The sequence below is a fragment of the Hemiscyllium ocellatum genome, chromosome 21, assembly GCF_020745735.1.
Source record: "Hemiscyllium ocellatum isolate sHemOce1 chromosome 21, sHemOce1.pat.X.cur, whole genome shotgun sequence".
NCBI classification, from domain to species: domain Eukaryota; kingdom Metazoa; phylum Chordata; class Chondrichthyes; order Orectolobiformes; family Hemiscylliidae; genus Hemiscyllium; species Hemiscyllium ocellatum.
In genome coordinates this window covers 63,231,506-63,252,122 of record NC_083421.1, presented here as the reverse complement: position 1 = coordinate 63,252,122, position 20,617 = coordinate 63,231,506, and the positions used below count along the sequence as shown (strand labels likewise).

General features: G+C 41.7%; 1 protein-coding gene across 2 annotated transcripts in view; it reads right to left on the bottom strand.

Annotated features, from left to right (window-relative positions):
* miga2 (mitoguardin 2) overlaps positions 1 to 20,617 on the bottom strand; it is a 51,543-nt gene that overhangs the window by 16,456 nt on the left and 14,470 nt on the right. For both annotated transcript variants that reach the window (XM_060841616.1, XM_060841617.1), the window contains exons 4-11: positions 13,856 to 14,045; positions 12,976 to 13,088; positions 11,142 to 11,262; positions 9,480 to 9,616; positions 8,214 to 8,328; positions 7,996 to 8,102; positions 4,625 to 4,740; positions 3,801 to 3,873 (exon numbers count right to left, since the gene is read on the bottom strand). In XM_060841616.1, the coding sequence (XP_060697599.1) occupies positions 3,801 to 3,873; positions 4,625 to 4,740; positions 7,996 to 8,102; positions 8,214 to 8,328; positions 9,480 to 9,616; positions 11,142 to 11,262; positions 12,976 to 13,088; positions 13,856 to 14,045 (972 nt within the window). The remainder of the gene's footprint in view (positions 1 to 3,800; positions 3,874 to 4,624; positions 4,741 to 7,995; positions 8,103 to 8,213; positions 8,329 to 9,479; positions 9,617 to 11,141; positions 11,263 to 12,975; positions 13,089 to 13,855; positions 14,046 to 20,617) is intronic.

The following is a 20,617-nucleotide window of genomic DNA, read 5'->3' as shown; positions in this document are numbered from 1 at the left end:
TTACAGTAGAAAATCAGACTTAAAAAGTGCTTTACAAATTCACCTTTCCTCAGTCTTTAACTTGTTAGGGATGAAATATACTTTTTTAACAGAAGGTACCTTCCTCACAGATCACCCTCACCTCCTTCCCTATAACATAGGCATGTTACTCTCTTAAAATTCCTTCCCTCTTCAGTTAAAGCCACAGATTTCTGATGGGGTTTAGTTTCACCACACAGCGCTCAATAAATCATGTGCGAATCTTTTTTTGAATGGCACAAATCCACTTTAGAGAAAAATCACAGCCAGACCAAACCCTTGCCTCCCCACTTCACTTGAAAACTGCAGACATCCAAATGAATAGCACCTAAGAGCAGGAAAAGGTGCCTCATCATTACTCTAGCCCTTCGGAGATAAGACTACAAAGTAATGTATTGGACAAGGGGGCAACCTTTTGTCCAGTGAACCAAGTCTTCCAAATCTCTCAGCAGGCCACTGTAATTCTTGAACTAACATATTTGTGTCCCTTTTCCCAGCTATGTCTTTTTAAACCATGCTATGGTTCTCTGTCCCACTATGACTGCGAATGATCGACATTACTTCACTAACCCACAAAAAAAACTAGCCTGAATTTCCTGTTTACTTTTGACTAACCAAACTTTAAACCTTGTCCCTAATTGTTGTATTCTTCAAAAGGAATAAACTTTAAACATGCTTTAAAATACTTGATTATTCAAATTATTCTGAATTCCTTCACTGCTCCCAACCAGGAATTAGAATCGATTCCAGTTCATAGTTTGGGAGAAGATTTGTAGCTCGGGTGCTTGTTGTTGTAGTTCTGTTCGCCGAGCTGGGAGTTTTTGTTGCAAACATTTCATCCCCTTTCTACCAACCCAAACTCTGGGTCAGATATGTGGACGACACCTTTGTAATCATTAAAAACACAGAAATAGAGAACACACACTGGATCATCAACGCCACACTCACAGCAATCCGATTCACGAGAGAGGAAGAAAAGGACAACCAGCTCCCATTCCTAGACGTGATGGTACAGAGAACACCGAACGGAGAATTCACCACAAAGGTATACAGGAAAGCCACACACAAAGTCCTGAACTACGAAAGCAACCACCCCAACACACACACAAACGAAGTTGCATCAGGACACTACTCAAAAAGGGCCACAACACACTGCAGTACATCAGAACTGCAAAAAGAGGAAGAAGAACACCTATACAAGGTATTCACCAAAAACGGATACCCACACAATTTCATCAACAGATGCCTAAGGGAAAGACAATGGAAAGAGAACATGCCGCAACCCAAAGGACTAGCCACACTCCCATACATCAGGAGCATTTCTGAACCGACAGCCAGACTGCTGCGACCACTAGGACTCATAACAGCACACAAACCAACAGCCACTCTCAGACAACAACTCATCAGGACAAAGGACCCAATACCCAGCATGAGCAAAACCAATGTAGTGTACAAAATCCCATGCAAGGACCACACAAAACACTACATAGGACAAACAGGAAGACAGCTAACAACCCACATCCACGAACACCAACTAGCCACGAAATGACACGACCAGCTATCCTTAGTAGCCAAACACGCAGATGACAAACAACATGAATTCGACTGGGACAACGCTACTATTATAGTGCAAGCCAAACAGAGAACAGCCAGGGAATTCCTAGAGGCATGGCACTCATCCAATGATTCTATCAACAAATACATCGACCTGGACCCAATATACCGGCCACTGCAGCGGACAGCAACTGACAACCGGAAGCGGCAGAGACAAGCCACTATAAATGCCGAAGGAAACATCACAGAAGCGCTTCACAAGAGGCTCCCAAGCACTGAGGATGTCACCTAGAAAGGGGACGAAACGTTTGCAACAAAAACTCCCAGTTCGGCAAACAGAACCACAACATTGATTCCAGTGTCTGAAATACTGACCCCACATCTCGGAGTGATACCACCTTTCAATGTATTTGTTTACTGTCCCTTCCTTCAACCATCTGTATACATTACAAGCCAGCCAGCATCTTTCTTGTAGGCCTTTGCCAGTCTTTATCTAACCCAACCGTTAATAGGCAAGACATCAATGAGGAAGAACTCACTAACTCACATCCTTGCCGTTGGGGCTCTTCATATTACATCATGTGCACCTTCAATGCAATGCATAGACTTACATTTGATTTCTTCCCCCCATCCCCCATAATCCCTTCAGGGTTTTAACCAAACATTTCTGGTCTGGAACTTATAAATTAAATTCCTTAGTTTAAGATCGTTAAGAAAAAGGTTACCTCACTATGTCCCTTTCTCAAGAGCATCTGTTTCACACATTCAGCTTCAGCGAAGACTCCTGCAAAATTGCCCCAAGGTGAAACTAAAGACTTTTTCCTCAAGCTATGGGCGTTTCTCATAAGTCCCAAAAAAACAATTCCAGAATCCTCTATCTGAAAGAATTATACACTACACTATTTATTTTGTTCACTGTTAAACTATCCCAATGTAAACAATAACTCTCCATAAAGTCTCTCTATAATACTGTGTTTTAAAAGAAACCATCATAGCTACAAGAAATACTTACAGGTTAAATCATTAAACTCCTTCAGACACAGCTAAACTCGCATGCCACTAACTCAAATCCAAAATCTAAACTAAATGATATTAAAACATATAAAATACATCTACACTATTCGTCTCTACCATTCCCTATGGTCGAGTTCCACAGGCTTTAGCCAGGGAATGGTGACAATGAATTATTTAATATTTCCATAAATTCCATTAGACTAATTAATGACTATCCTTATGTTACTTAGCTTGAGACTCTCCTTCAAATGGCAACATCGTCCCTACATATACCTTTTCGAGCTCCTTCAAAGTTTGAAAAGCCTCAATTGGGTCACAACCCCATATCTGCTTGGTAGCAAACAACTGGGTTATCGGCCCCGAATCAAACTTAGAACACAATCAGGACTGTACAACATGGAGGGGAAAAAAGAACATACACAAACCAAGTCCTCACTTTATCCCCCTCCCTGTTACACTAAATATAAGCACCTTGAAGAGACACCTCTACGAACTGAGGAACTCCCTCTTGCACCTGCCTAACACATCAATAGACAATAGGTGCAGGGGTAGGTCATTCTGCCCTTCGAGCCAGCACCACCATTCATTATGATCAAGGCTGATCATCCTCAATCAGTATCCTGTTCCTGCCTTATCCCCATAACCCTTGATTCCACTATCCTTAAGAGCTCTATCCAACTCTTTCTTGAAAGTATCCAGAGACTGGGCCTCCACAGCCCTCTGGGGCAGAGCATTCCATACACCCACCACTCTCTGGGTGAAGAAGTTTCTCCTCAACTCTGTTCTAAGTATTTTTAAACTGTGTCCTCTGGTTCGGGACTCCTCATCAGCGGAAACATGTTTCCTGCCTCCAGAGTGTTCAATCCTTTATTAATCTTATACGTCTCAATCAGATCCCCTCAGCCTTCTAAACTCAAGAGTATACAAGCCCAGTCGCTCCAATCTTTCAGAGTAAGATAGTCCCACCATTCCAAGAATTGACCTCATGAACCTATGCTGCACTCCCTCAATAGCCAGAATGTCTTTCCTCAAATTTGGAGAGCAGAACTATGCACAATATTCCAGGTGCGGTCTCACCAGGGCCCTGTACAGCTGCAGAAGCACCTCTTTGCTTCTGTACTCAATTCCTCTTGTTATGAAAGCCAACATGCTATTAGCTTTCTTCAATACAACATATGCTTCCTTCCCACAATGAGCAGCATCATCAAGCTTACCTCAAATGCCTGACGCACACAGTGTAGCTTCGCCAGGAAATCCTCATCGCTGTAGCATTCCAGGAGCTCCGTTCTGCAACACACAAAACAGTTGTCAGCTCTATCAGGGACTGAAAGCAAGTTAAATCTGACACAGAACGACGGGCAGCACTGCCTCAGCCCTGCGCTCACCACTGGGACAACCCAGAGTCTGATTTCAGCAAGTAGCAGCTGGTATTTATACAGCGTACTTAAGACAATAAAATGACCGAGAATGCTTCAGAGCAGTACAAATCAGACTGAATTTTTTTTTTTTTTTTACACCAAACAAAGTAAGGGGAAGAAAGATTTAAGGAGGGTCTTTAGAGGAAGACAGAAAGCTGGAGAGGTTTAGGAAAGGAATTGTACACCTTTGGTGCTAAAGGAGTAGTCATCAAAGGTGTGACAAAGGGAATCGGGGATGCACAAGAGGCTGGAACTGAAACAAAGCAAGATTTTTCCAAGGCTGCAGAGGAGGGTTAAAGTGATAAGGACAGGTGAGGCTTCAAAGGATATGAGAACAGAGCTGAAAACGTGATAACTATCCAGCAAGAACTGCTGGGAAAAATGCACGGGCAAAGACAGGATAGAGTAGAGATTCTACACCTGCCCTTCCAACAATCCACAAGCTAAGCCCACACTGTAACAGGGCACCAGAAAGCTGTCCACATCACCCCTGGAGATATATTGCTGCAGAAATACCCCCTAACAGAGCAGGAAATTGGCAGCGGTGGGGGCGGGGGGGGGGAAATGGGGGATTGTGCAGGTAAGCAGCAAGCAGACAAAGGTACAATTTAGCCACACACCTGAATGATCGGCAGGCGACCTGGTCATCTTGAACAATCCTCATGGCTTCTTCATATAAAGCAGATGATCTGGACGACTGAAATCTCTCCTCATCGAATGATAAAGAATCAAATAGCTACAGATATAAAAGAAGTATGGATCATATTTAAATTTTTTTTTGCACAACACACATGATGGCTTAAATGTTGCGTTAGGACACAAGTTCCCTGAGTCAACATTCCTCTTCTTCCACATGTCCTTCTATGTCCAATGTTCATCAGCGGAATCTGAAACATTGTAATTTGAATCTGACCTGGAAGCTTCTGGCAGAGCGAAATGCAGAAGGGGAACTGGCCTTTCTCACACTCTGCTTACAGCTGCTGAATCTATTTTAAGCAGTTTAACTTCACGTTGGAAGATCCCTATAAATTCCCTCAAAGGCCTCATTAGATAACACTTGCACTCAACTAGATGAGAGGGTGCCAGGTTCAACCTGTGGTCAGAGGGCTAACTAAGGACGACAGTTACCTCCAGACTTTACCATTATGACTACCCTGGCCAGCCTCTCACTTCGCACTCGCTGCAAAACCATAGACTCTGCTGCCTTGTATCTTAATTCATATCACGTCCCATTCACCCATCATTGCCAGTGATTACTATACTGGCTTAACATCTAGCAGCACTTTCAAATTCTCACCTTTGTTTTCAAATTTTGCCACAGATCTGTAACCCTCTTTTGCTTTACAACCCTCAAAGACCTCTGCCTTCCTCCAATTCTGGATATGCCAATCTTCATCACTACACCATTGATTGTCCCTTGGACTACCTAGGCCCAGACTCTGGACTTCTCCCGATGGTACCTGAGATGGTACCTTGTGTGGCGACATTATGCACTTTTCACCGTACTTGAGAACACACGAGAATAAAATCTAAATCTAAAATAAATTATCCACTTCACCATATCCTCTTTCTCTTCTTTTTCCTCAGATGTAACTACGTTACATTCATCTCAGTCTTTTGTATAAAAAAAGTTTTTTCTCAAATTTCTAATGAGATTTATAACAAACAAATCAATGAAAAGTTCAACATGTACCAAAAGACTTCTGTTGTTACGTAGGCAAGCGTGCAATCGACCTACACACAGCAAGGCAGTGTAGGGAGCATCTCAATCACCCCATTTACAAGCACAGAACATCTCTTAATACATCATAGACAATAAAGTACTGGAGTAACTGCTGTAATGTATACAAACTGGTCAGCCAATTTGCATGGTTCCACAAACAGCACGGAGATAAAACAACCAGAAAATCAGCCTTAAAGACAAGGCAGAATTCTACTGCCCTTCTCCACACTGTCCACCAGAGGGTGAGCCAAGGCTACAGTTTACATTTTCATCTGTTAGAAAAGAGCTGTCAACTCTATTCCAAAAGTTAGGTGTGGAGCAGCTCTTTCCTCTTGTAGGACGCTTTAGGACCAAAAGGAAGGGGGGGGACCCATTAAAGACAGAGGTGAGGGGAGGATTTTCTCTTCGAGGGTGGCGAATCTATGAATTTTTTTTACTGTTGGACTGATTAGTATATTCAAGGCTGAGACAAGATTTCCTGATTTGGAGTTGGACGGGGGTGTACAAAGTTAAAAATCACAACACCAGGTTATAGTCCAACAGGTTTGTTTGGCAGCACTAGCCTTTGTAGCGGTGCTCCTTCCTCAGATGTTTGTGGAGAATAAAGATTGTACGACACAGAATTTATAGCAAAAGGTTTACAGTGTGATGTAACTGAAATTATATATTGAAAAAGACCCGGATTGTTTCTTTCATATGTAAATCGCAAAACTTTTTTGAAAAGTTACATTCTCAAGTGCACTTTAGCAATTCATGTCATGTCGGCACACATACACATAAAAGTTTGTGGGGTGAATTTGTACTTGCAGTTTTACTTTGCTCAAAAACTGCATGAATCCATGCAAGATTCTGTAAATCTGTTTTTTAGATTAGAATCAGTCTGACCATTGCGGCACAGACAGCCTCACACAGGGAGTTAACACCTTCAATCCCTTATCTGGGCCGACATGACACCAATTGTTAAAGCGCGCTTGAGAATGTAACTTTTTAAAAAAGGTTTTGTGATTTTCATGAGAGAAACAATCCAGGTCTTTTTCAATATATAATTTCAGTTACATCGCACTGTAAACCTTTGCTACAAATTCAAAAACCTGGTGTTTTAAACAAGATTTCCTATCTGTTAAGGGAATTTAGGTTTATGGGGATGGGGGAAGAAAGTGCAGTTGTGAATTATCAGATCAGCCATTGGATGACAGACAGAACTTTATGGGCCAAATGGCCCACACCTGCTCCTATGTCTGGTGTTATCGCATGCACCTAGCACCTTGCAATAATGAACAGAAAAGCTAATGCTGGCTTGTCTTTCAATTCAGTGAATAAAATCTCTTGCTGGTTTGCGGAAATGGTACCATCACAAATTTCTAACGTGGTGTTAGAGGAGGAAAAGATTTTCTGACTGATCCGGTCATTGCAGCAACGTATCAAAGGCTGCAAGTTTACAAAGCCACGATCAAACTGTCAAAGCAGACTGGATGAATGTTGGTTGATGGGCACGGAATGGCCAGAAATTAAACAGTCAATTACATTCAGTAACCATGATCAACATAGATGACATAAAAACTGCTGAGATACAATTTTCCTCAAGCATGCCAAAGTGAAATTACATTGCAAATATTAAATCTGGTGAAATCAGTGAGTTATAGATGGTGACATTATGGAAGGATCCCAAACTCATGCCATGACCTGGTATTGTTTTAAAAGGGACCATCTGGCTGATACTCTGCTATCATCCTGGATTGCACCAGTTAGTCAGTCAGCCATTATAGCTCTTAGGGGAGGTTCAGAGCCAGTGTAAAGCTCTTGGACATAAATAACAATTTGCTATAACCAATGGTCAGGGAAACTAGCTATATTGCCACTATCAGTATTCGGACACTGACAGATTGGATAAAAGTTAACACATTCCTGATCATAACAGGCATATATTGGGGCAATAGGATAAAAGGGTGTTGGACTCAAATGTGATGGTTCACAATTTAAGCAATGCACAAACATCTGGAAAACCTCATGAAAATCATCCACCCGGGGAAGAGGAGTGCAACTAGGTACCTGTGTATCGTCTCACAAAACTAGGCCAACAATTTCAGGAAGATGGAAGGTAAAAAAGGACAAGAGGGGGAGGGCCATGCTGGATGCAATGGGTCAAATGGCCTTCTTCAGTGTTGCAAAGACTGGAGAGATCTGAAGAGATTGAGTTTGCTACATCCTGTTTTTGGATCAACGCAGCATCTTAAAAACTCAACTTGACAGCAGATACTGAAAGCTCACCTCTGCTGCTGAAAAGAATGAATCTTCAGACGTCACACTGACATCATCATCAAGATAATATCGTCCAGAATCCTCTGCATATGGAAGGGCCAGAGCCCCAACACACTCTGGGCAATAACAAAATAAAGAGGTTTCTTCTATGCAACGGTACTGTGTAAGTCATGTTGAAAATCAGTAATTATCCAATCTATTTCTTCCCAGTTAAAGAACGCACTTACCAAAATCAGCTAGTACACTATTAGAAGGTACTGTTTCCCCAAACTCTTCCTGTAGCCGGTATGCTCGATTCAGGAGGGCTTCCAGCTTCTGTGAAAACTCCTTGTTTCTTGGTGCCTGTTCAATCATTTACATTTTGTTAATTTCAACTTCAACTCATGTTCCTTTCTACCCTTCTAAATGAACACCTTTGGAACAAAGTCTACAGGGAGTCATATTTTGGCACGGAGGCTCCTACAGTCGTTCCCAGTGGGACTTGCTAACAACAAAGGCTGAGCAAGTGGCAGGTTCGGCTCACCCAACCTGGAGGGTTTCCCACTGAGTCACAGACCAGAAGTCCCTTTGTGATTTCAACCAAGTTGGTGGTAAGGTATGACAACAGGCCTCAGTGAACTGAGTTAAGAGGATGAAAGGGAGGAACATAGTCAGGGTTCATAATCCATTGAGATTTGCTCAAAAATGAACTTTTCTCTTTCTTCCCTCTGAATAATCCAGGGCATATCACCGAATAGACTGCACTGAGAGTCTAACATCTATTTCTCAACAACAGAAAGGTTATTATTAAATCCCCAGGCAAATGAACACTGTCAACTCACCACCTCTCATTTGAATTCATTTACAGGATGAAGCCTTCACTGGATAAGCCAGCATTTATTGCCCAACCCTAAATGTCCAGAGGGTAGTTCAGAGTTAACTACACTGCTGTGGCTCTGGAGTCACATGGAGGCCAGACCAGGTAAGGATGGTTGTTTCCTTCCCCAAAACAGATTAGTTCTTCCAACGATTAACAATAGATTCATAGTCAGCAGTAGCCTCTTAATTTTATGTTTTTGTTGACAAATTCCACCAGCTGCCCTGGCAGAACTAGAATCCAGGTCTCCAGAACATTCCGAGTCTCTGGATTAACAGTCCAGCAATGATACCACTTGTCCGTCACCTCCCTCCATGGTTATTTCTCCAGGACACTATGCCGAACACCACAAGCCCTAACACAGAAGCACGTTAAACTCAGAATGTATCCGCCAAGCACTGGTCTAAACCAGAGTAGCCAGTTTGAGTGGCGGCATTAAGAGTCAGCTTTATTTCTGATTTCAGTGCCACACAGAAACACGTATGCTGCAGTTACATGATCACTTTGGCAACGCAGGCAAAATATTTTGGCTCCTCACCACAAACCAATGAAGCCACCTCACAACCGCTACTCAGACATCTGTACAACCACAGGAAGGTATTACTGTTCTGCAGAGTTAATACTCTATGTGGTGTACCTCACAGCCGTCCCCAAGTGCGCCACTCGCTCCCAGGTTCATCAGACAATTCTTTCTTTCTGTCTCCGAACTACTCCTCTTCCGTTTGGTAAGGGCAAGTTCCCACTTTTGCAAAGCTTCTTCAAACAGCTCCATCCCTGATCATTAAAATACAATTACATCGAATTACACAGAAGGTACAGGTGAGAAAGAGGACCAATCAGCTCAATAGGTACATTCTGGTAAATGTGCTTATTTCATCCTTCATCACATCACCTCATCACTTTAGCCGTCCATTCCTCTCTTCCTTGCATTTGCCCAACTTTTATTTCAGAGCATCTATATCATTCACCTTACGGATGTGAATTACAATTTCTCACCAACATCAGGGTAGAGAAGTTTTGCCCGAATATGCTATTGGGAATTTTAGGGCTCCCAAGTGTTTCATTTGTAAAATAAGGGGTCCTTAATATAGGATGCTGATTTATAATCAATCACTATCCTATATTAAAGCCCCTTATTTTACAAATGAAACACTAAGGAACCCTAAAATCAAAAGACTAGTATTACCATTGAAAATTAAGGCTTAGTGTTCAACATATCTGCTCCTTAACATTTGTCAGTATAATCAGAGACAATGGTCAGCACAAGAGGGACAATAATTAATTCAACCATTCCACCAGAGAGGAGCACCTACTTCCCAAGCTGATCAAGATCAAATTAAGAGAACAGTTCATCTGATCTGACACTGTAATGTGTTCTAAACCCAGACTGCTACTTTAAGACTCTTAACATTTTTTATTCTCTTTGTAATTAACTGAACTATTCAGTTCATGAATCCTTCAGAAAATCAACAATAAAAAAGTCTTAGCAGGATTATACGTTTCCAATTCTGAGAATAGCAGTTTAGGAAGTGTATCCCCCAAGGTTTTTAAAAGAGGGTGCAGAGGTGACTTCCTAGAATGGTGTCAAGGATGAGGGACATCAGTTTGTGTTAACACACAAAAGAAGTTGGATCTGTCTTTCTTACAATAAATACGAGGGGGATTTTGTAGGGTCTATAGTAAAACAGCAGTGAAAATGAGACTAAATCAGTTAGCTCTTCAGTCATATGAATCACAAAAAGCAGGCATTAGGAAGGCAAATGGAATGTCGGTCTCTATTTCCAAAGGAATGGAATATAAAAGTTGGAAAATCTTGCTCAAACTGTACAAGGCATTGGTCAGATCACAGCTGAAAAACTGTGAAGTTTTGGTCCCCTTACAAACATGAAAATTCTCATCCATGGCCTCTCCCTTCCTGAATCCGTAACCACTTACCCTCAGCCTCTTTGATCTCAGTGATCTTCTAATTCTGGACACTTGAAAAACTCAATAATAATCACGTGTCCGTACAAAATCATAGATTGAGGCATCTGGGCCCTAAGCTCGGGAAACCTTTCCTTATCATTTCTACTTCTTCCTTTGATACACTCCTTAAAATCCACTTCTTTAACCAAATTTTGGCTGTCTGTCTGTCACAATATCTTCTTCTGTGGCTAAGCATTTTTGCCTTGTATCACTCCTGTAAAGTGTCTTGGGACATATTATTACATTAAGAGCACTATGTAAATGCAACTATTATTATTGTGGGGGCACATTATATTCAGTTATAATGAACACACAATATAGAAAGCCTTCCTACCAATAATGTATAGGTTCTCAGCATTGGAATCCTCTGTTGCTTCATTCTCTTCCTGAACAGCTCCTGCTTCCCAAGTTTCAGTTGGCAGACCTGCTGGACTTGGCGAGTTCGCTGGTCGCACCTTTCAGAGAATTATTTAACAGAAAGAAACAGCTCAGACTGAAAATAAAACAGTTTTCAAAGTAGTAACTTACTTCAGGGTCTCCAAACAGCCAAAGTATTCATAGCCAATTAAACACTTTCTTTGAAGTGCAGACATTGGTGTTGTGGTTCTGTTCACTGAGCTGGGAATTTGTGTTGCAGACATTTCGTCCCCTGTCTAGGTGACATCCTCAGTGCTTGGGAGCCTCCTGTGAAGTGCTTCTGTGATCTTTCCTCCAGCAATTATAGTGGTTTGAATCTGCCGCTTCTGGTCGTCAGTTCCAGCTGTCCGTTGCAGTGTTGCAGTGGCCGGTATATTGGGTCTAGGTCGATGTGCTTATTGATTGAATCGGTGGATGAGTGCCATGCCTCTAGGAATTCCCTGGCTGTTCTCGGTTTAGCTTGTCCTATAATAGTAGTGTTGTCCCAGTCAAACTCATGTTGCTTGTCATCTGTGTGTGGCTACTAAGGATAGCTGGTCGTGTCGTTTCGTGGTTAGTTGGTGTTCATGGATGCGGATCGTTAGCTGTCTTCCTGTTTGTCCTGTGTAGTGTTTTGTGCAGTCCTTGCATGGGATTTTATACACTACATTGGTTTTGCTCATGCTGGGTATCGGGTCCTTCATTCTGGTGAGTTGTTTTCTGAGAGTGGCTGTTGGTTTGTGTGCTGTTATGAGTCCTAGTGGTCACAGTAGTCTGGCTGTCAGTTTGGAAATGCTCTTGATGTATGGTAATGTGGCTAGTCCTTTGAGTTGGGTTCCTCGTTCCGTGTGACCATTAGGACTCATAACAGCACAACTGTTATGAGCTGTAGAAGGCAGTTGGTGAGAAGCTGCAGTGGATCTTGTAGATGGTACACATTGCTGTCTGTGTGCTGATGGTGATGCGACTGAAAGTTTAAGCTGCTGAGTAGGGTGTTGATCAAAAATGACTCTTGGGTAATGGCAGAGCAAATTCAATGGGTGGAGTAGTCTACTTCTGCTCCTCCGTCATAGTATCACATGGCTCTTTCAGTATAACATCCACACTACCCACTTCCTTTGTGAAGGTACATGCAAAATATTTAATATTTCAGCCATGCCCTCAACCTTCACATGAAGATTTTGGCTAACTGCCTACAATTTATATGCTCATTAAATGGTTTAGGCTCAGCGCTTGTTAATTGTTCTCTAATAACTGCTCTTTGCCACATATTACCTCTGTCCAGTATTTTCCAAACCTTTTGTGTTATTACCTGAATCTTGCTCGCACTATTAGTCCACTTTCTCAGTTTTACTTTGCATTTTATTTCTTTTGCCATGCAAAGCACATTAGTTTTTGATGGTATACCTTTTATCAAAGGAATGTTCTTAGTTTGCACCTGAACTAAGTTGTCCCCGAATGCCCTCCAATGCCCCATAAATCCTTTACCTTGTAACTGCATTTCCAATTTACTCACAGAAGCCCCCTTCTTAAATTACCTGCTGAGCAGGTAAGGAGAAAAATCTCCTTTGTTAGCAGTCAATAACAGAATACACCTGGCAAAATGAGGATTATTTTGGACATTAAATATTGAGGCAGGATCATACAGCATTGGAGCACTTTTGCAATCCTCCGAATCCCAACTAATCTGACTACCCCACTCTTTGCCCACAGTTCTGGAATTTCCTCATGTAAGAAGACAATAAAGAACTCATGGTTTAATTGCTCCTTACCGATGTTAGACTTTGGGACGAGCTGGATCGCCTGCTGAGCACACTGGAGGAGACTGCACTGAGAGTATCATTGCTCTTACTCCCTGGGCTCTGCACTCTTCTGGGTGGGGTTGCTGTAAGGAAGAGGAAAGATATCAGACAATTTGATAGGATCCCTTTAGAGTCAATGAGGACAATAACACGTGTGCGTGCTTGTGAAATTATGAGTGTGTGCGCAGGGTTAGCATAAGGCGATGCCTGTGAATTTTTAAAAATCGATTTTTATTATTTTACTAATAATAAAACTGTTTGGAAAGGTGGAAAAGTTTGTAGCCTTGGTTAATTTCATTGCTGATCACCTTAAAGGCTTAAGATAAAACACCTAACCCACACCAGGCCCAAATGTGACACCAGTCAGCTACTGTTCACATTTGTGGAAACTGGTCATAGTATCTGAAATAAGAGGCAAAATATCCCTATCAAGAACTTATTTGCCTCTAAAACACTGGTATCAACATTTTAAAAACTTTACAGGGCTGCATCTGGACATCAGAAGGCATTCTGTGGAGCACATGCAGCATGAGCATGCAAACTAGAAAGATTCCAGTTTTGATTCCTGGTCTCCACAAAAATAGCAGATTTATCAGAGCACCCATAGGATTCAGAAAAGAAAATGAGTTTCCCACCAAGTATGGATCAGAGAGGAACGGGAGTGTGAATATCAGGACGATGAGATCAGGTCTCTGTAGTAGAATGTCACACTGACCCCACCGTCTGGGATCTGCAACAGTCCTTTGGCCTACACCACTGGTATTTGAGACCACACCAGGAGTCAGACCATTCTAAAAAGGAGTGGAGAACTTAAACAAACACAAACAAAATGGTGGCATCATATTTTTACCTCTCTTTAAGGATGGAAGCTTGCCCAGTGCAGGGAGCTGTAACACCTTGTGTTTCTCTGCATCTTGCTTTTTCCTCCGTCCTCTCCTCTTCAACTGGTGTGCAGTAAGGGCCAAGGCTACTGTGCCCAAAGCTGTTGCAAACAGCACCTTCTTCAGACCCGGAGACAGCTTCAGTTGTGAGAAGATGGACTTCAAATGGCATCAAACAAAGGACATATTAAAATCTGTGATAAGATGTGATATTGATATCACAGCACAAAAACAGGCCATCTGGCCCAACGTATCGGGACGCTCAAGTGCCACATGAGCTTCTTTCCACCCTTCATTTCACTCTGACAATATAAAATCATAGAGGTCTACAGCATGGAAACAGACCCTTTGGCCCAACCTGTCCATACCTCCCAGCTATCACAATTAAACTAGTCCCATTTGCCATGGTTTGATCCATATCCCTCCATACCGATCCCATCTATGTACCTATAGCTTCTAACCCTTTCTCCCTCATTACCCCCAGTAACTGGTGTAAGGAATAAGGAACACATCCTCTTGCCTCGCCTGTTAAAAAGGACATTAACCTGCTACTCTACTCAGTCTAACTGGGTGGGAAATATACATCATCATAAAACAAAGTGTAACTAGACTTCTAGCAAGGATAGCAGTATACTCTACAGTTGGGTTTATTTTTATTCTGTTCAGTGCTGATGTCAAGCAACTAGGCACATTCAGCACCCACTTAGCTGTCAAATCTAGCATTGATCATGAAGAGAACAGTCAGAAACTAGAAGATCATGCCTCACAAACTTGATTGAGTTTTTTTGAGGAAGTAACCAAAAAGATCATTGAGGGCAGGGTGGTAGGCATTGTTTACATGAACTTTAGTAAAGCCTTTGACAAGGTTCCACTAGGTAGACTAAAGTTAGATTGCAAGGAATTCAGGGAGTACTGAATTGCAATTGGATACAAAATTGGCTTGATGCTCGGAGATAGGTGGTGGAGAGTTGTTTTTCAGACTGAAGGCACCTGATCAGCAGTATTCCGCAGGGATCAGTACTGGGTCCACTTTCCTTTGTCATTTATGTAAATGATAAGAATGTAGGAGATATGGTTAATAAGTTTGTGGATAACACCAAAATTGGTGGTATAGTCGACAGTGAAGGTTATTTAAGATTACAAAGGGATCTTGATCAATTGGGTCAATGGGCTGAGAAGTGGCTGCTGGCGTTGAATTTGAATAAATGTAAAGGTATTGCTGTTTGGTAAAACAAAGATGGGCAGGATCTATACAATTAATGGTAGGGCCCCGAGTAATGTTATCAAACAGGGAAACCTAAGGGTTCAAGTACATAATTCTTTGAAATTTGCAGCACAGGTAGACCGGGTAGTTAAGATGATGTTTAGCATGCTTGCCTTCATTACTCAGATCTTTGAGAATAGGAATCGGGATGTCATGTTGAGGTTGTACAGGATGTTGGTGAGGCCTGTTCCAGATTACTGTGTACAGTTCTGGTCGCACTCCGATAAGATGGATATCATTAAATTGGAGAGAGTTCAGAGATGATTTACCCAGATGCTACCGGGAATGAAAGGTTTGTGTTCATAGGAAAGACTAGATAGGCTGGGACTTCTTTCCCTGGAGCGCAGGAGGTTGAGGTGTGACCTTACAGAGGTTTATAAAATCATGAGAGGGCTCTGTCCTAAATAAACTCACCCTCAGTTCCCATCCTTTTTAAATCAGAACCCAGTCTATCATCTATTCGCATCAGCAAACTTTAGGCCTCACCAACTCTAATCAGTGGAAATGCTTTAATAAAACATTTACATAGGTAAAGATAAGGTGAATTGGATGGGTCTTTTCTCTAAATTGGGGGGATTTAAAAACTAGAGGACATATTTTTAAGTTGGGAGAAAGAAGAAGATTTAAAAAGGACATGAGAGGCAATTTATTTTGATGGTTTGTATGTGGAATGAACTACCAGAGGAAGGTGGTGGATGCAGGTGAAGTTAAAACATTTAAAAGACATTTGGATAAGTACATGAATAGGAGGAGAGATATAGGCCAAATGCAGGCAAGTGGGACTAGTTTAGTCTGGAAACATGGTCGGCATGGACTAGTTGGACCGAATGGCCTGTTTCCATGAGGTACAGCTCTAAGCTGTCATCGCAGAGTTGAGACTGAACTGTTTGTTTCCCTCTAAGGGTACAATATTTAGGTTTCTTTTCTAAAAAGAAATATTTTCTTGCTTTTCTAAGAGTCTCTTCTTTCCACAAAGTCCCTTAGAGATTTAACCTAAACTGTGGATCTTACATTGCAGCTTTTCTCAAACTGCCTCACAGAAATGCTGAGTGATGCTTAGATTTTCAAAAAGCCTGAAACGGCCACTTCAGTCCAGTCATAAAGTTTTAAGATACTATAGGACAGTGGAATAGTCCATAAAATTACCAGATATTCAACAAAATCCCAATTATGAAACACACACCTATTTTTTAAAAAAGGCATTAAACTTGAATGGAAGAAACAGAGAAATGATTCAACTTTTGTTTCTTTTCAATACCTATTGTTCAATTATGCTTTGCAAACTAAAGAAACATTGCATAAAGCATTAGGGAAAGGAGTATAGAACAATCAAATCACTCATGCACAATTATAAAAGTAGGTAAGCCAAGTGTTATTGATTCATTTGAAATGTCTAATTTTAAATTAAATCAATTGGCAATAATGTAAATCACAGCAGAAAGAACTGCAGAATTCAGATTCTGTCCTAAATAAACTCACCCTCTGTTCCCATCCTCTTTGAATAAGAACCCAGTCTATCTATTTTCATTTTTTTTTTTTAAGATTACTTAGTGTGGAAACAGGCCCTTCAGCCCAAAGAGTCCACACTAACCCGCCAAAGTGCACACACCCAGACCCATTCCCCTACATTTGCCCCTGCACCTAACACCACGGGCAATTTAGCATGGCCAATTCACCTAAGCTGCACATTTTTGGACTGTGGGAGGAAACCCACGCAAACACTGGGAGAATGTGCAAACTCCACACAGTCTCTGCCCAGGTCTCTGGCGTTGTGAGGCAGCAGTGCTAACCACTGTGCCACCGTGCTGCCCATCTGCAAACATTAGGCCCACCAACTCTAAACAGTGAAAATGCTTTATTAAAACATTTACATAAGTAAAGCAGCAGTATTTTGCAATGCTCAGTTAAGGCAATTAAACCATGGAAACCACATGGACACATGGTGGATTTAAGAACTTACTCATCACATTCAAGAGGCACTGCAGAAATTCACCAAGGCTCCTTCGGCAGCACCTTCCAAATCCATGACCACTTCCATTGAGAAGGACAATGGTGGCAGCAGCAGATACATGGGAACACCATCTACAAGTTCCTCTCCAAACCACACACCATCCTGACTTAGAAACATACCCCCATTGAGTGTCACTGGATCAAAATCCTGAACTCCTTCCTATTGGCATGGGGGGGGGGTTTACTGATAGCACATAGCCTGTACAGCTCATCTCCACCTTCTCATGGGCAACTTGGCACAGGCAATAAACACTGGCCAGCTGCTGATACCCACATCCCATGAATGAATAACAACCACCAAAGGAATCCAGGTCAGACTGTTGACATGCATGTTGTTTCTCTCAGCTTGTCCTCAGGGTTCAGTGTGAAATTTCTTTGGACATTCCAATCTAGTTACATAATAGGAAATTAAAAATCAAAAGGATGAATAGTGGGAAGTGGAAGAATGAAATGCGGCACCTGGGTTTGGTGCATATTGCCAGGGTAGAGATGAAAACATTCCTTAATACAACTTATATCTGGAAAGCTTGCTATGCCAAGTAGATTGATAATGTAGAACATGCTGCCTGAATGGTGGAAATAACCACATTCAACAGCAACTTCCAAAAGGGAATTGGATAGAACTGAAAAAAAAGGACAAATTTCCAGCAATAGGACTAATGAGCAGCTCTTTCAAAGAGCCAGCAGAGTTATGGTGGGCCAAACAACTGCCTCTGGGAGTTCCAGAAGTGAAAAGCACCCGATTTTCAAAAATTAGCAAATTTCTCCCAACCAAGCACAATAAATAGGCTTGTAAGCAATCTCTGTTATACTCCAATTAGCCACAGAGTAAGATAATCCGACCTGGGGTTGCAGTCATGCTTGTTAGATAGTTGACAAAGTGGATGTGTCATCGAACAGCTCACTGTACTCACTATTTATGTTCATATATTTCGTTGAGACAAGAAATCAGCAGGAAACCAGGAACCACAGAAATGAACTCCATCAAGGAGCCAAAACCAAGACAGGAGAAAACAGAGGGAAAAGCTTTAAATATAAAGATTGCACATCAATATCCTACTGATGCATAGAATATAATGAAGAGTGGTCAGTGTGAGGGAGCTCTCACATGAGTCTGACAGAAGCCAAGTATTTTTGGGAATTGGTTCAAAGTGAGAATGTAGTGCATGGAGCAAAGGGTAAGGTTTGCTGCAAGTAGTATGCCAAGTGAGGGCAAGGAGGATTACACGTTTCAGCCTCCAGCGTCTGACTTCCAATCTCTGCAGCAGAGGTAATATGTAAATCAGTATCTGGTAGTATTAGAAACTAAGTATAATGCAAGTATTTTACTGTTTCATTGTTTGTAAAAAGTGTAGTGGCAATGCTAAAATATTTGGGAGGTGCAGGCTGCATCAGTTAGAAATTAATCAGTAATTTTAAATAATTAACAAATCATTAGTGATGGCAGGGCAGGGGAATGTGGGAGCTTGTGGATGCCAGCATGATCCAAAGCAAATGCATCTGCAACAAGGAAATACAACTGCAGGAACCTCAGCTGAGAGCAATTGAGCTGAAAGCCAAGCTGCACACGCTGACACAACAGGGAGGGGAATAACTATCTGGGCACTTTATTTATACTCTTAGGAAAGGGTCTTCTGATTGTGTCAGTGGTGAGGGACAGGAGGTTATGACAACAAATAAGAGACTCAAAGTAGAAGCCTTAGCCTCTTCAATTGTCTAAAAGGTTTGAAATTTTCAGTTTATTTGAATGAATTGACTGGCAATGACATTGTGGTTCAGGAAGCCATTTGAGTGAACCACAAGGAGGAATGGAGTGCTAGTATGGAACAGTGTTGTGATGGAATTGACATTATCATCTGCAGCAAAGAGCACATGTCCAGGTGGGTGTGTCATCTACCCAGTGCCAAGATTTCAAATATCTGCTGTGGCCCGGAGAAGAACTTGCAGTGGGAAGAGGGCAATCCCATGGTTATGTTCCATGTTGATACAAACAACAAAGATAAGACAGAAAAAAAAATGTTCTGCTGAGCAGGTGTAACAAGTTAGAAAGCAGAGCCTCAAAGATGATAATGTCTGGATTACTACCTCAGCCAGATGCAAACTGGCATAGGATGGATAAAATTAGAGAAGTGAATGGATGGTTCAGAGGATGATTGGGAGAAGTGAATCCCGATTCACAGGGCACCAGCACTAGTACTGGGGAAAGAGGAATCTGTACTATAGGGCCATTTCCACCTGAATCATACTGGGACTGGTGTTCTCACAAACGGTGAATGAAGTCGAGGGCACTTTAAACTAAACAAGTGAAGTGAGGGAACAAGTTTGGGTAAATGTAACAAATCGAGACAGGCAGCTGAGGCAGGACAGCAAATCAACCAATTTGGAACATGGAAGTCAGAGAATGGCTGGAAGGGAAAGGGAGAAAAATCCAAGCCTATATGAGCAGCCAAGACTAGAGGCTACAAAAGATAACTACAAACACAACTAAGAGCTCTGTATCTAAATGCACATAGTAGTCATTAAGAAAATAAATTGACAGCACTCACTGTACTGAATAAATACAATCTGAATAAATATTACATAGATGTGACTGCAGTATAGCAAGGACTGGGTTACATATTGAGGGTAGTATGACATTCAAGAAGAATAAGCTATGCAAAGGAACAGGATCAGCACTCCTAATCAAGGATGATACTGCTGCAATTGAGATGAACTTGGTTCAGGAGACCAGAAGGCAACATGAGTCTGGGTGGAGGTGGGGAAATAGTAAGGAAAAGAGGTCATCTGGAGTGACTTACTGACCCCTGAACAGTAAGCATGATATAGGAATAGAAATACATGAAATACTAGGTGTTATACATACAAACCATAAAAATCAGATTGGCCGTAGTAGTAACTTTGATGTTGAGTTCTTAAAGTAGCAACTTTTGGAACTGACCAGACAGACTAGACCAGACATGGAGTTGTGTAACATGACAGAGTTAATAGATTACCTCAGAGTAAAGTCACTACTAGGCAATAGCAATCATAGCATGATTTAATTTTACATCCAGTTTGAAAGGGAGGAGAGTTGGCCTGAGACCAGTATTTCACATTTAAAGGGCAACTATATGGGCATGGGCGTTGAGCTAGCTGGAATGAACTGGGATATTAGGTTAGACAACAGATCTGAAATGAGGGGCTTTGATCTCATGGAAGACAAACAAGAGGAGAAGAATGTGAAACCTATACCACTGCACTGCAGTGACGCTGAGCTTTAACTGTGAATGCCAACAAACAGGGTATAAACGTCAATGGGCTTGCTGAGCTGCATCAAGCAAAATGTCCAGAAGAGGGAGGGAGGTGTCACGCAGCACCTCTGCCCTCATCACCTCACACTCAAAAACAAAGAATCAATCAACTCTGGCTAATTTAAGCTACTAAACTTTAAGTTATACACTCACTTTATTTTACAGAT